This window comes from Electrophorus electricus, chromosome 15 (genome assembly GCF_013358815.1).
Source record: "Electrophorus electricus isolate fEleEle1 chromosome 15, fEleEle1.pri, whole genome shotgun sequence".
Classification (NCBI taxonomy): Eukaryota; Metazoa; Chordata; class Actinopteri; order Gymnotiformes; family Gymnotidae; genus Electrophorus; species Electrophorus electricus.
Genome location: NC_049549.1, coordinates 3,761,022 through 3,777,768, shown reverse-complemented (window position 1 = coordinate 3,777,768; position 16,747 = coordinate 3,761,022). Strand labels below are relative to the sequence as shown.

The following is a 16,747-nucleotide window of genomic DNA, read 5'->3' as shown; positions in this document are numbered from 1 at the left end:
GCACAATGAGACGGTACCAAGCTGTCACAGCGGCACAATGACACAGTACCAAGCTGGCACAGTGGCACAATGAGATGGTATCAAACTGTCACAGCGGCACAATGACACAGTACCAAGCTGGCACAGTGGTAAGCACTGCTGACTCAACTTCTGTGTCCTTTGATTCCTGGGTTTGAATTTCAGCCTGGCTGCAGCCTGTGTGTGTGTTGTGGGGTAGGCACCAGACTCCTGTGTCTCTGGACTGCATTAAGTGGTTTAGAACATGACTGAATTTATGTGTTTGTGTATAACAGATGAGTTACAGGTGTATAATGTGTGTGTACATATATACGGAAGCCAGTCTTTAACTTTACACCCAAAAGAGCCTGTAAATTGGGCCTATATTTGTGTATTCATGTATTAAAATACCAGCACAGCCAGGAATCTCCAAGTATCTTTTAGTTTCTGCCTAAACAGTGCTACTGGAGTCAGCACATTTTCTGTGTTTATCACGCTATAATCAGCTCAGGCAGAATGTAACGCTCGGGCTGGTCAGCATGCGAGCGAAACTTACAGCTCGGCGTCGCCTCATAAAATAAGGCTCAGGTTCTCTAGGGACGCCTTCATTCAGCTGCAACCAATGTTCTTATTTTTGTGACTTTCTAGGTGATTTCTATTACAAGTCAGAAGTCAGAATGGATTAGGTACTAAAGATATCCACACCTACGCATCTATCAAAATCTAATGCCTGTCTTGGAATAAATTAGGGTTTATGAAATACCTCTAAGCTCACACTAGTATGAACTGAGATAACCATGCAGTGCAGGTATATTTATAACCTCTGGGTGGCGCAGTGGGTCCATATAAGACCTGCCACATGCTCTTCTACAGCCACCACTAGACAAATCTGTTTAATTACTTATTTATCAGCAGAGCATCTTTACATATGTTTTAATAATGCATGTAGAGTATCTCCATGGGTGCCAGCGCCAGTACTGTTCTTTCCAGCGAGTAATTTGAGCTTTTGTGTTTTCGTTGCCAGATATGACACTGTAATCCTGAAATATTTGTGCACAATGAATTCTGTTATGAAAATATTTTCGACATATTTCAACCCATTAAAACATGAAAAGCACTGTATTAACCATTTTATTACTTTAAAATAGTAGTTTTCCTAAAAATTCAATTAGGATTATTAATAATAATAATAATAATAATAATAATAATAATAATAATAATAATGAATAATTAAAACAAATTAGAGCTAGTGGGCGCAAGCTATTGCTGAACATTTGTAACATGCTAACTGTTAATTTCTAACTTTCATTAGTTTTCCCCAATTGTTAGCATTAAATTTAATTATAAATTCCTGTTCCACATTATACTGATTTTTTCAGTCATGCTTAGAACAGTGGAAGCAGATGACTCAGGCAGCGTACACCAATGAAACACAACGTGTGTCTGTATTAGAGGTCATGCTGGAGAATATAATGTATTATAAGACAACCTGCTGTTCAGATGACCAGGCTCATCACAGAGACATTAGGCCAGACTCATCACACCCTGTGACTGGTCAAACCTTGTGACAGACTACACCCACCTCTAGGCTGTTCCCATGTAATAGTTTATTCTGCCAGAGCTCTAGATATCCTTATTTTCCTCTGTTACTTGGACCACTCAATGTATGATTAGCCAACACAAACAGGGATCTTGTTTTAAAGCCTGAGCTGAATGTGGAACAACCAGGGCAAGAAGGTCTTCACCTACTTGTCTGTCCAGTGCTACATGCTGTATTGACTCTTTATTCTTGGGGACTATCATCAATTCTTCTGTAGTACACTGTCTCTGGAGGGGCATTGATCTTGGCAAGCACACCTTGTTTTGTTTTGATGAGGCCAATGACGTGATGTAATTTCAGTAGATGAGTGATGTGATGAGTGAGGTGATGAGTGATGTAATTTCAGTAGATGGGTGATGTGATGAGTGAGGTGATGAGTGATGTAATTTCAGTAGATGGGTGATGTGATGAGTGAGGTGATGAGTGATGTAATTTCAGTAGATGAGTGATGTGATGAGTGAGGTGATGAGTGATGTAATTTCAGTAGATGAGTGATGTGATGAGTGAGGTGATGAGTGATGTAATTTCAGTAGATGAGTGATGTGATGAGTGATGCAACTGGAAGCTCAACAAAGGTCTCAAAATCAGCTGAATCCAAACAGGCTTCTCTGTGCTTGACTGTCATGCTGTCCTCATCTAGTTTTAATATATTCTAGACTATTCCTCCATCTGTTGAAAAAAAGCAGTGGTTTTATGTTGTGGAAATAATAACTTTTACTCCTGAGGGCTGGAAAATGTGAAAACAGTATGTACCTCCTGCTGCACACGGAGAAGCCATATACTCTAATGGGTACTGAAGGCAGCGAGTGTCCATAGGCTGCAGTTAATGCCATCTACTGCCCGGCACACTGTTGACCCAACGCAGTATAGTCACTCCAGTCAGTAATTCAGCTACACAGTTTCACAGGTGCATTCCTTTTGTCTTAGAACAGAAAATGCATGTGAATTTGAAGATAGAGATGAGAAAAGTGTTTATAATTAGAGTCAGTGCAACAAGTAATGGATATGTTCTCATATTGCAGATTTGTTGCTTCATTGACACATTTCTGATATTTAATATATTATTTTCTCAGCATATTACTAATACCTTACAATGGCAAAGTCTCTAAATGCGTCACAACCAGTAACTGCAAACTTGGTACATTGTAGGACAAGATGATCGAATGCAACTTTCAAGAAAGACAGAAATCACAGACATGACCTTGTTAAACTATAACTATGGGAACTCTTCACTTTACACAAGTACAATGAGGAGAGGTAACAGGGCTCATTTTCACTATTGATCTTTAAGGAATTGTTATTGCTTAAAGTTTCCTCAGCTCAGCTAGACAAACCCTTCAGAAACTAGACATGTCTACAGAATCACCTATACCCACAAACTTCAGTTGCAAGTTTTATTTTCAGTAATTAAATCATTGAACTATTAACTTGTAACTTGGGACAGAATAAGGCTTACCAATAAACAAAACACAGTATATCTAAAATCCAAGATATATGACTGTAGTCAAGGATTTTAATCAATAAAAAATAACAAAAGTAAAAACAATTATAGATCAATGCACAAGACACATTCAGTATTGATTTGATAGGTTGTCTATAATAGCATACTAGTTAGGCCTAAATAAAGTTTATTTTCATTGTTGTGATCACTTAAAGAAAATATAAAAAAGTAAATTCGTCAAAAGTCCATCTAAGACAGAAATATCACTTGAGCATAATTTAGAAGGTTTGCCTATAATTTGATAAAACCCTATGACTGATCAAACCCTATGACTGATCACACACCCTATGACTGATTGTTCAGATTGATATGTTCATATTGTTCATCAGTAGATGCTTGCAGATGTACAGATGCAGTTTTAGAAGTTTACATTTGCACAGAGGCTCATTCTTCTTTGATAGATGTTTAACAGCTGCTCTCTCAGTGGACATTTCCACACAAATTCATGAGTAATTACTTCTGTTTATGGAGACAACATTCACTAATTAGTCTCATTATAAATTACAGTATTTAGGCCCTCCATAAGGCCTTGTTTTGAGAACTACCCTCTGTGCACATGTGTTTGTTTGTAAGAGAAATGTGGTAACCAAACCTAGGCAGATTCCAGCCTGTTCTGTCTTTTCAAATATGTCAAACAACTGCGTAAATTTTTTAATAATTAGTTATTTTTTTATTTCACATTATTTATTTATCAGTAGGAATTTGATCCAGATGCTTTGTGGAAAATATGTCCAGCAATAATGTTAAAATGTGTCCAGTGACAATGTTAAAACGTGTCCAGTGATGATGTTAAAATGCATCTGTCATAGTGCCCTACGTCTGCTGTAGCCTCTGGCGTATGCCGGTGGCTGAGCACGTGGGTTTTGTTTGTCTCTGTCCTGTGTTTCATGTGTCTGCCGTTCTGGCCACACCACATGGTTCTTATGATGTCATTATGTTTGTCCATATTTAAGCCTGTTGTGTTTATTTGACTGTCAGTCATGGATGTTGCATTGACTTCTTTTGTTCAGTTTGGTTTGGTTTTTGTTCATTTTATTAAAGAGTTCAGTTGGAGACTCCTCTTTGCTTCCTCCTTTGTGTCTGCACGTTCTCCATCCATGACAGCAACATAATATTTTCATATGCATACAGTAAAATATTTTACAAAAGATTTTTTTGTAATAAGGGTTCTTCTCATTTTTTGCACAAATAAAAATCATTAATAAAAATAAAAAGTATCCATCAGAGACAGAGGCCTGGTGCCCCGGTTTCTGAGAGTCTTCTGAGAGAGCTAAACCTCATTGGGCCTGTCATTGGGTGTCCATGTGGATTGGAGGATAATTGCTTGTTCCGATCTCTGTTTTGCATAAGCAGCAGTGCTCCTGAGCTGTGTACATTTAAATAAGGATGTTTCTCCTGAGATTACACCCATATGCATGTGTGTAACACTACTCCCCCCATACATGTGTTTGTAACACAACTCTCCCCATATGCATGTGTGTAACACTACTCCCCCCATACATGTGTTTGTAACACAACTCTCCCCATATGCATGTGTTTGTAATGCAACTGACCCATACATGTGTGTTTGTTATACAACACCCCCCATACACGTGTGTGTTTGTGACACAACGCCCCCATACACACGTGTTTGTTTGTAACTCAACATGCCCCATACACACGTGTGTATTTGTAACACAGCTCCCTCTTAATCAAAGGCTGATTCTTCATATATATATATATATATATATATATATATATATATATATATATATATATATATATATATATATATAAGGATTACACTACCCAGAAGCCTCCTGTTTCTTCCCAGATTATTAGATTCACCTATGTCTGGTTTTTGCTCCTTGTTTCCTTATATAAGCTGTTCTGTTCAGTTAGTCTGTGTCGTCTTTTTTTTAAATAATACTTTTTCATTGGTTGTTGTTTTTGTTGTCTTTTGTTGTTTTTGTTTTTTTTGGACTGTTTGGCTGTTCTCCTGGTTTTTGCTCTGTTGCCTGTCCCTACTGTGGCTCTTGTGTATTTATCATCTGCTACCTGGAGTTTGACCACTGCCTCTATTGTCACTACATCATTGGATTATCCCTTTATCTATTAAAACTGTCTGTTTTCCTGCACATGACTCTGTGTCTGTTCAGCAAACCCTGACAAAAGACTTCACCAACATATGGAATCAGCAGGTACTGGATCGTTACCAGACACTAGCAGCCCAAGACTAGCTGCTACATTAGCACCACCAGCGTCTGGAGTTGCTAAGCAACATGGTTGAAGAACTCAGACACAGTGGACTATGACCCTAGTTTCCTCAGTAACCGAGCTTACACATTGCCTGGCGTCGTTCACATCCAGCAAGGTGAGAATTCCAGGTGTTGTCACACTCCCTCCAACTACTGCTTGTGTCTCTCCGTTTTGTCTGGCTTTACCTGGCAAGCATGATGGAAATCCAGCAGGCTGTAAAGGGTTTTTGCTGCAATGCTCATTGTATTTTGCCCTTCAGCCTCCCTGCACAGACTGTTCGCATTTCCTTATGATTATATCGTTTTGTGGAAAAGCACAGGATGAGTAAATGTGGTATGGCCTGACAATGGCGAAATAACTAGAGATTATAACCTCTTGGAGGGCAGGGCTAGCAGAGAGATGCTATTTAATTTAAAGCAGGTTTCTTGTTTTGCTGTGGAGGAGCCAGGTTTTTTACCAAGCTAGATCTATGGAGCGCTTACAACCTAGTCAGAATAAGGGATGGGGATGAGTGGAAGACAGACTTTAATACCAATTCTAGCCATTGAGCAATGCTGCTTCTGTGTTTCAAGCTTTTATCAACAATGTGTTGTGGGACATGTTGTGGGAAGATTCATTGTCATATACGTAGATGATATGCTGGTGCATCCCCCTCGATTCCTGAGCATTTTAGTCACAGGTCCTCCAGACATTGATGGAGAACGATGTATGTTAAGGGTGGGGGGGGGAAGAGTACTTTCCACCTTCAAAAGATGACCTTTCTATGTTACATTATTAGCGACACTGGAGTAACTATAGAGAACAAGAAGGCCGATGCAGTGGTTAATTGGCCAGTCCCACAGATTCCTAATGACCATCAGAAACTTTTAACAGAAGTTTCATATGCAATTTCAGTGCAATTGCTTCACCCGTCACTACGTTGCTAAGGGAAAGGTGCTGATCACTACGCTAGAACCCCTGTGCTGGGCATGCTCCCCTGGCTCTGAGGAAGACTTACTGAGGCTCTAGTAGTAAAGAAGCTTGATCCTGAAGAACCCTTTGTTATTGAGGTGGACACCTTGGAGGGAGGAGTAGGAGCCATCCTCTCAGAAAGGATGGGTAAGCCCCTAAGCTCCATTTGGTTGCTTATTTATCATGCAATCTATTGCCTGCTGAAAGAATTAGAATTATTATTTGGGCAAATGGGAGTTACTGGCAGTTAGGTTGGCATTGGAGGAGTGGAGACATTGTTTGGAGGAGACTAAACACTCATTTGTAGTGTTGACTGACCATAAGAACTTAGAACACATCAAGCAAGCCAAACATCTTACCCCTTGCCAGGCTCACATGTCGTTATTTTTCAATCTGTACAACTTTCAGATCACGTTCTGGCCAGGAGCATGGAATACAAAATGAGGTTCACTCATCAGTGACATCAGGCCACCCTGGAGAAGTCAAAACTCAGCAGCTAATATCACAGATACTGGTTGGAGACCATAAACAGAAACATACACACCTTCATTGCTTCTGACTGCACCCAGTCTAAAACCCCGTGGACACTACCAGCTGGTAAGAGTACTTCCCATAGCAGAAGGACCATGGTCACACTTGTTGATTGATTTTGTAATCAATTAGGACCATTTTTCTAAGGTTGTACGGTTTGTGCTTTTGCTCTCTCTCTTCTGCTTTTGAAACAGCTAAAATCTTATTCCAGCAGGTGATTAGGAATTACAGAATTCCCGAGGACATCTTATTTGATAGGGGTGCACAATTTTCCTCTCAGACAAGTGTTTATGGAGAACCTTGGGGTGAATGTCAACTTAACCTCAGGTAGGTCAGGTAGAACACGTAAACCTTGAAGTGGGAAAGATTTTATGCGCTGCAGAGACCAACATAACACTGGTCTCTGTATTTGATCTGGGCAGATATGGCCCAGAATTCCATTGTGCATTCTGCTACTGGCCTTACACCCTTTCAGTGTAAATTAGGATACCAACCCCTGTTTGTTCCCTGGAACACAGAGCCCATGTCATCACACGCAGTGCATGAGTGGATGAAGAATAGTGAGCATGTCATGGAGAATGCACATTAACACATCCAACAAGCCATCAGACCCCGCATATCTACCCAGAGATAGTGTGTGGCTATCTACATGAGATCTACAACTTAAAGGTAGTAGTAAGCTGAAGGCTTACTACCTAGTTCGATCAGGTAGTAGTAGTAAGCTGAAGGCTTACTACCTGGGTCCTTTTTATTGGAGAAAAAAATTAATGATGTAACTTACTGGCTGAAACTAACCAGTACGTATTGTATACCTCAGTCTTTTTGTGTATCTCTCCTAAAGCCGTATGTTCCAGCACCTCTGACTAACCTGACTGCAAAGAATGCCCCCCCTCCCCTCCTTTAGTGATAGAAGGCTCCCCTACATGCCCTTTGTGAGGTTCTAGACTCTAGGCGAAGGAGAAATGAGGTCCTGGACCTTATAGTTTGGGAGGGGCTTGAACCCAAGCAGCATTGTTGGGTTCCAAGGAGGGATGTATTCGTGTATTGTATTCCATGCTACTGGAATTCCATCATGTACATCCTGATTGAATTGCTACTTGTCCCAGAGGTTGTCGAGGCCATTCAGCATTGCCTGCCCTCTCGAAATCCTTACTGTCATGGTACTTTCATGGCTTCTACTCAAACCCAGCCTACCAAGGACTACACTACCCACAAGCCTCCTGTTTCTGCCCAGGCCCCTGATTATTAGTTTCACCTGTGTCTGGTTTTCCCTCCTAGTGTTTCCCTATATAAGCTGTTCTGTTCAGTTAGTCTATATGAAGTCTTGTTTGCTTAGTCATCTGTTTCTGAGCTGTTATCATTGTTATTTGTGGTTGTCTTTGGCTTTCTCCTGGTTTTTGCTCTCCTGCTTGCCTGTCCCTACTGTGGTTCTTGTGTATTTATCATCTGCTACCTGGAGTTTGACCTCTGCCTGTATTGTCACTACATCATTGGATTATCCCTTTATCTATTAAAACTGTCTGTTTTCCTGTAAATGACTCTGTGTCTGTTCACTGAACCCTGACATCATCAGTCTCTCACATTTTCGGCTACATAAAAATACTGGACTTAATGTAGACTTATAGTGCGTACTACTTCTGAACCAAATATGCAAATGTGAAATGTATCCATAGTTATATTTTAATCAGATATGCTGAGTTTTAGAAATGCGCTATGGCTTTGAGCCTGCCTGCTCCAGTAACTAGGTCACATCACTTTGGTTGAATGTTAAACATAGTGATGCATACCACGTATTATATCAGTGTAATGTGTTCTTGATCGTAAATGGTGACCCCCATGAAAACTAGCTCCCTCAAAAAAGATGTCAAAAATAATGAATGGCAATATTAATCCATGCAGAAAATACTTTGTTTTATATATTTTCAATTTGGCCTCCTGCCAAGTTCTCTGCAGCAGCCAAAGCTTATGAAAAATGCATGTGACTTATTTTAACCCTGACAACTAAACATCTCTGCAGAGGACAAATGTGACCTTTACTGGTTGCTCAATGCCCCAGGGCCTTCCACCCCTGTGTGCCATAAATAAATGTAAAATGTATCACACGGGGAGAAACACAAGCCTTCCTGGGATCCCCAGACTCACTGCCAGGCTAAAAACTCTACACTCCAGTTTACACAAATCATGTGGAAATGGCATTCATATAAAAAAAAGTGGTATCTTCAGGAACGTTTAAGTTCTTGGCTTTCTTGTGGGGTTTAGGGTTGGGAGGGCCTCCCATTGATTTGTCAGGGTCCCCTGAGTTACGTTCCTCAGCCGTAGTTGTCATTGTGTGTTTTCTCTTGGTTTATTGGATTTCTGCCTATGCCGTTACCTTCTTTACCTGTTCCCTGTTACCTCATTGACTGCTCTTCTGGATTTTTTTCCTTCAAGTGTACATTTGGACTATGTTTAAGGACTACCCTTGTTCTCAGTTAAACTGCACTTGTTTGTGCTAGGAATGTTACACAATTAGTAGAGGAGCGAAACTCTCCCTCCAAAGTTGTCACCAAGACTACTGCCAGATTATCTTTCTTCCAGCCAGTAGTGTAGTTACAAATGTGGCCTGTTTCAAGTGAACCAGGTTCATGGATACTATCATGTGTTTCCCAGTGTTTAGGTCTGACACTAGTTCTACTCTCTAGGAGTAATATCTAAGCATTGGCTGTCAGCCTGAAGGAATGTGTGAAGGCAGCCTCTGTAGTGAACGGCCCTCTGTTATGTCTTTCCTATTGATGCCATTGTTGAAGTTTCTTGGGGCTCTACCATGAGATAAATGCAGCATGGCATTACAATCATAGCTGCAATACTCCATGGAACAGGATCACCTCCACCTCCTGCAAATTTGCCTCCTCACCTCCAAGCCTCTAAATGTTAAAGAAGCTGTCTGTTTGCCGGTATTTAGCTGCTGATTTGTGATGACCAGCTGCTCAGATCCAAAGATTAAGTGCCTCCAACTTTCATCATCACTGGCCAGACATATTTACATCTAAAAGTGTTTCATAATAGTGAAACTCTTTAAGCATCCATGCTTGTTAAATAACAACATGGAAAAATGATCAGGATTAATATGAAGGTAGAAGAGGCACCACAGATCAGTTGATAAGCATTTAATATTTAGATGGTTCTAGAAAAAGGTCTTAATATTCCTGTTTTTTCTAGTTCATGCTCCATTTATTTACATGTCCAGATGAAAGGCAAGTAGTGTGGTGTGGAAAGATTTAATTGTATTTAATGAATGAGGAGTCTGTTGTCACAACAAACATGAACATTTCATCTGAACTAAATAAACTAAAATATTGGATGACATAAATAATAACATTCAGCCATGTTATTAAAAATCACTTCTTGTCAGCGTTTTCTCAACACAACTCTTCAAAAAAATAAATCGGTAGCTGAAAAGATGAGGGAAACAGAATGGACTGTGACGTTCTTCTAAGTTACACTCACCTCCAGGATTACTTTAAAATCCTGCTAGGTGTTGGGGTTAGCCCAAACCCCTAAGCCTAACACCTAACCTGCTTATGGTGGCCGGTTGTAGACCCCAAGATTTAAAGTAATTGTCAGTCATTTTGAATTTCATATCAAATCACAAGGTTTTTTTGCTCACCAATTTTCATTAATAGTGTATCATTAATCATGTAATTATCAGTAATTCTGTGGCATCTGCCACTGGATTTAAAGAGTGGGCTAATCAGTAGAGCAAAAAGTACAGCAAGGACTCCCAGAATGCCCTGCTTCTCTCTGCAGACTTTATTTTATGTTTTAAATAGCTGACTTGTGTATATGCGCTTGGTTTAGTTGTCTTTTTTAGTTTAATTAGTGTGCTAGGTGTCTACTGTCATCATGTTGTGTGTCTGATAGGAGTGTCTACTCTGATTGTGGTGTTAGTGAACTATCCCCCCAGCTCCCCTGTTCTAGTATTTCTTTCTGCTTGTCTATTGGAGTGTTTTAAAGACTATTCTGATTAACAGATTTACCTTGAGCAGAAATGTCATCTCTTACTCTTCTTCCATGCCGACGCTACAATACTTTCCCTGTAAGTAGATTGTATTTGGCAAATAATGTGAATTATATATGGCTAATACCACATTATGTTGCATAACACTGCTAGCTACGTTTTACTTTTCCAGTACTTGGCACATGACTTCTCTTCTTAGACATCACAATCATCTGTGCAGAACTGAAACTAATCACAACGTAGGTGTAGGTGTCAAATCCACTTTATACCAAATCTGTCAGTAAAGGGATTAGTTTTCTCAGAAACCTTTGCAGGAAACTGACACAGGATGTGATGTAAAACATGCTCAGCTCCTTCCTCCATGCACACTGTGAGTTCAGGGCTCACTTTAAAATGACCTCACCTTTCTGTAGAAGAGAAAACCAGCTTTGATCCTGTGGAGAAGCTGTGGAGAACCAGAAGGAGAACCTATCTGCTATTATCTGCATTTACACAACTGAAGGAGCATTTACCGTTTCCTATGGGGGAATCCCCTCTTTATTTCTCCCTCTGTCTTTCACATACACCCCCCCTCCCCCACGTCTTATATCACATGCATTAGTCCTCCACTAGGAATCTTTTAGTAGAGCCACTAAACAGTGGCTATAAGCCAAAAGCCAAAAGCAGCTTCACATAAAATGAAGGGTGATGTTTACTGACATAGTAGGACTAGCAGGACATCATGCTTAAAGAAACCCCTATACACAGAAGGTGAATTATTAAGGTGATTTATAATTGTGGTGAATATTGCCCTGGACTGGCGTAAATACTATGGTTGTGTTGTTCATTTGTTGTAATTCAAGGAGATAAAATTACACACTGCAGTGAGACTGCAAACTGAAGTATAAAGTAAAAGGTATATGATACTTTCCAATAAGTGAGCATTCCTCTGAGCATATGTGAAACAGACAGTAGCATGGTGCGCTTTCCAACTATAGTATACAGCTACACAGAACAGCACTCTTTCCCTGGGTTATATTTAAAATGTATATTATGATTTATGATTAAAGTTACTGTGACATTAACTAAATGTAAACACAAAATATTCTTTATTTTTTCCTCTTTGCCTATAGACTACACAGACAGCCTGCTGTAGCTACAGACTACACAGACAGCCTGCTGTAGCTAGTCACACAGACAGCCTGCTGTAGCTACAGACTACACAGACAGCCTGCTGTAGCTAGTCACACAGACAGCCTGCTGTAGCTACAGACTACACAGACAGCCTGCTGTAGCTACAGACTACACAGACAGCCTGCTGTAGCTCTACAAGGTGTCTTCTACATTTGACTTTTATTTACAGCTCATTTGTCTTCTCTTATTTACAGCGTTAGAAACACAGTGTTGAGAAAAAAAAAATCAACTGAGTCCAAAACTTTAGAAAATAATTACAGCTTCACAACGCAGTTGCCAGTGCAGTCACGTTTTTTCTTTCATTCAGTTTTTTTAAATACAGCGATATTGTCTGATGTAGTGTCATTGTCCAACAGCCAACTGACATCCAAATAAAACAATGCAGACAGCATTACAGGTGGAAACACGTAATCACTAACTACTCATCTCCTAACACGTCCCCATCACACACACGATGATGATGGACTCAGGATGACCTGCTGTCCACTCAAATGAGGGGGTCAGCAGGATCTGATATGAGGGGGTCAGTAGGACCTCATATGAAGGGGTCAGCAAGACATAATGTTAACACATTAACACCATTTTGTTCTAACTGAGGCATTTTAAAACCAGAAAGGAGCTCTAATGGACATGATGTGGAGGTGAGTTAAAGACACGAAGGAAGCAGCACGTCACATACAGACAGGAGTCTGCCAGACTGGATCCCAGGATCCCACACGCACTGGCCATATCGCCCCTCGGGCAGTGGGGGCCCTATGCTCAGGGGTCCCTCTGGGCTTTGACTCTGCCCTTAGTTCAGTTTACCATGCTTAGGCCACAACATGCTTCAGCATGTCTGTCAAAGGGAATGGCCCCTTCTGAGGGCAGGTTTCAGTAATGACCCCATCAAAGGACAAATATCAGTAATGACCCCATCTGAGGGCAGGGTTCAGTAATAGCCCCTCCTGAGGGCAGGGTTCAGTAATGACCTCGTCTGAGGGCAGGTTTCAGTAATGACCCCATCTGACGGCAGGTTTCAGTGATGGGTACATCTGGGGGCAGGTTTCAGTAATGACCCCATCTGAGGTTAGGTTTCAGTAATGACCCCGTCTGACGGCAGGTTTCAGTGATGGGTACATCTGGGGGCAGGTTTCAGTAATGACCCCATCTGAGGGTAGGTTTCAGTAATGACCCCGTCTGACGGCAGGTTTCAGTGATGGGTACATCTGGGGGCAGGTTTCAGTAATGACCCCATCTGAGGGTAGGTTTCAGTAATGACACCGTCTGACGGCAGGTTTCAGTGATGGGTACATCTGGGGGCAGGTTTCAGTAATGACCCTGTCTGAGGGCAGGTTTCGGTAATGACCCCACCTGAGGGCGGTGCTCAGTAATGTGCTGTTTGTTTTATTACGCATCCATGTCTGTTGCACAAAGCAAACATATGAGTAAGAATATTGCCTAAAAAAATCAGGTTACGAAATTAAATAGTGTTATCCTTAAAAGGAAAGGGTTAGCATATTAAAAACTTTCTTTTTGTTAACAGTAAAACCAAACAATTAATTGAACCATTTGACATTCTCAAACATACATACATACATATATATATATATATATATATATATATATATATATATACACTTAATAACATGTTTCGAAACACTGGGTTCTGCTCAAATACAACAGTCAGCAATAAAAGGGGACAACAGTTCACATTAGTAACGTATTCACATTAGCTATACTGTTCTTTTATAGATGCAGCTATGAAGTAAATTTGGAGTGTGTTTGAACTATTTTAGTAAAATATTTATTTTAATACAGAAACCTTAATTCCACTCTGTTCTCAGTGTCATCTTAATTTTCATTAAAATCTTGACAGACCACAGGCAACTTATCAGTTTTGTCAATATTTTAGACAAATGTCTCATTAAAGTTTTGTTCACATTTTTGTCTGTGAGTATGCCCGCTTTGATTATACTTTCCTTTTTATCTATTTGGTCATATTTAGATATTAAACAAATATTAGGCAGTCAACCAGTGTTAAAATGTCAAATGACAGGATAGGCATGAAAAGGGGCCAGTTGGGGCCATTCAGAGGGGTGGGCTTAGACTCCCCTGTACGCTTGTGAGTGTTGTCAGACTTTCAAGTATAAAAAGAAGTGATTAAAAAACTCTCTCCTTGGCTGTGGCGAGGGACAAAGGCAGGAGGAGGTGTAGCTGAACGCCAGCGTGATCACCACGAAGCGATCCAGGGCTCCTCTGAGCAGATGTGCAGACAGGGAGGTGGAGCTGAGGTGGAGCTGAACATCCCTCCACCAGACACTCAGCGAGGAAAAAGCTCCAAAAGAAAAACAGCTCTCAGATGTTAATGCAGCACAACTGCTTACCATCATGTAAAAAAAGTCTAAAGAAGAAAACAAAAAATCAACAGTGGTCACATAAGCAATTTTGTCTTTGGCAAGTAGTCCTGGATCCTGGATGCTGGTCGCTGGATCCTGGATGTGGGATCCTGGATCCTGGACGCTGCGGTCAGCGGAGTTCAGCTTGGACGTGTCACCTGCGGCCCATCTCACTCTGTCGCAGGAAGTGGATGTTGCTGAGGCTGTCGGCCAGCTCGGGGACCTGGTCGGCAGACACCGTGGCGTAGCCCTCGTAGCCCTGCACCCGGCCCGAGACCAGCAGCTGCTGCCTCTCGCTGTCGGTCCACGCCCGCGACCCTTCCTCGCCGCGCCGCACCCGCTGCTGCTCACGTGCCCAGGCGGCAGCCAGCGCACGCTGGCGAGCCAGCTCCAGCACGCGGGCCCTCTCCTCCTCGGTGCTGCTACCGTAGCGCACGTTCAGGCTCAGAGCGCCATGCTCCAGCAAGACATCCGTGATGCGGCGCGTGCGCCCGCCCAGCACAGCGTTCACCTGCGCCACGGTTACGTTCACGCCTGTCTCGAGCGTGCGCCGCCCCACCGTCATGCCTAGCAGGGCCAGATCTCCCTCTACTGGGCCTGCTTTCACAAAGTAGTGGGTGTCCAGACCATTGACGGTGAAGTGCAGGTCATGGAGGTATACAGCCTGGTTCAGCACAGCGGCCAGCCGCCGGCCGTCCTCGCTGGCCAGGCTGATGATGTCGGCACTCACGCGACCTCCTCGCACGGCAAGTTTGACACCCTTGCTGAAGAGTGAGGGTCCAGAGGCGAATGCTGTGCGGAGCGGAGACTGCACGCAGCCATCGGAGCTTGCCCCGTAGATCTGCTGGAAGTGTTCCAGCCGCACAAAGGCCTGCAGCTGCCTCTGAACCTCACACTGCACACCCAGCACAGACTGCACACACACACACACACACACACGCGCACACGCACATGCACGCACACACACATGCACGCACACACGTACAAACATGCCCACAAGCACACACACACACACATACACACATGTACAAACATGCCCACACACACACACACATACACACACACACACACACACACACACACACATACACATGCACGCACACACACACGTACAAACATGCCCACAAGCACACACACACACACATACACACATGTACAAACATGCCCACACACACACACACACACACACACATCAGAAAAAAAGAAACAAGAGAAAATGAGAAACACCACTTTAGCCTGATAGTATTAACACTGACCCTGATAGTATTAACACTGACCCTGATAGTATTAACACTGACCCTACTTGGTGTCTATGGCCAAAGCCGTTTGCAAAATGCTGTAAATGTAAATACAAATTAACATGAACACCATCGGTGGGGGTACACCAGTAGATTAGCCAGGTGTGTGCCATTTACTACTGACCTGGCTGGTGGAATTCATGGTAGTCTTGAGATTATCTGAGATATCTTAAACTTATTTTACCTAAACTTACTCAAATCTATTTTACCCAAGCTAACTCAAGTCTAATGTATCTATGCTAACTCAAATCCAGAATATCTAAGATAACTCAAACTGAATTTACCCAATGTCTCTACGTTCTTGTCATGCAAGACCAATTTACACCAGGTGTATTCACCTGAAGTTACAGACAAGACTGGCTTACTTACAGACCACCTACTCCAGACCCTCATAAGAATAGAGCGAGTGTAGAACAAACCACCTACTCCAGACTCTAAGAACAGAGTGAGTGTAGAACAAACCACCTACTCCAGACTCTAAGAATAGAGCGAGTGTAGAACAAACCACCTACTCCAGACTAAGAATAGAGCAAGTGTAGAACAAACCACCTACTCCAGACTCTAAGAATAGAGCGAGTGTAGAACAAACCACCTACTCTAGACTCTAAGAACAGGATCAGGGCTGCAGAGGCAATTTCTTTAATGCAGCTGCTTTGAAAGCCCATAAATGATGCCACCATTATACAGCCAAAAAGCAATTTGGGCAGCAATTACAATCATTTACTTCCTCCCAATAAAAAGGGAAATAATAGCTGTGGGTGTGGCTGTGCTGATTAATGGATAACCATGTGGCTACGCTACAAACCCATGAGCCCTTCATGCTGAGTCACCCAGTACCTGACACACTTTAGAAGAGTACAGAGAAAAGGGTTGACTTTAGAGGCAGAGGACATGAAATAGTGGATAAAAAAAGAAAATCAGAAGATGATCCCAGAACTGAATTAAGGGTGTCCCTCCTCTCTCATGAGGTATTAAGGGTGTCCCTCCTCTCTTATGAGGTATTAAGGGTGTCCCTCCTCTCTCATGAGGTATTAAGGGTGTCCCTCCTCTCTCATGAGGTATTAAGGGTGTCCCTCCTCTCTCATG

At 41.9% G+C, this 16,747-nt stretch overlaps 1 protein-coding gene across 9 annotated transcripts in view; it reads right to left on the bottom strand.

The window, feature by feature from the left end:
* Positions 1–11,886: 11,886 nt before the first annotated feature.
* The window catches only part of tenm4 (teneurin transmembrane protein 4), a 170,194-nt gene continuing 165,333 nt past the window's right edge, over positions 11,887–16,747 (bottom strand). For all 9 annotated transcript variants that reach the window (XM_035534068.1, XM_035534067.1, XM_035534070.1 and 6 more), the window contains one exon: positions 11,887–15,276. In XM_035534068.1, the coding sequence (XP_035389961.1) occupies positions 14,518–15,276 (759 nt within the window). In that variant the 3' untranslated portion in view covers positions 11,887–14,517. The remainder of the gene's footprint in view (positions 15,277–16,747) is intronic.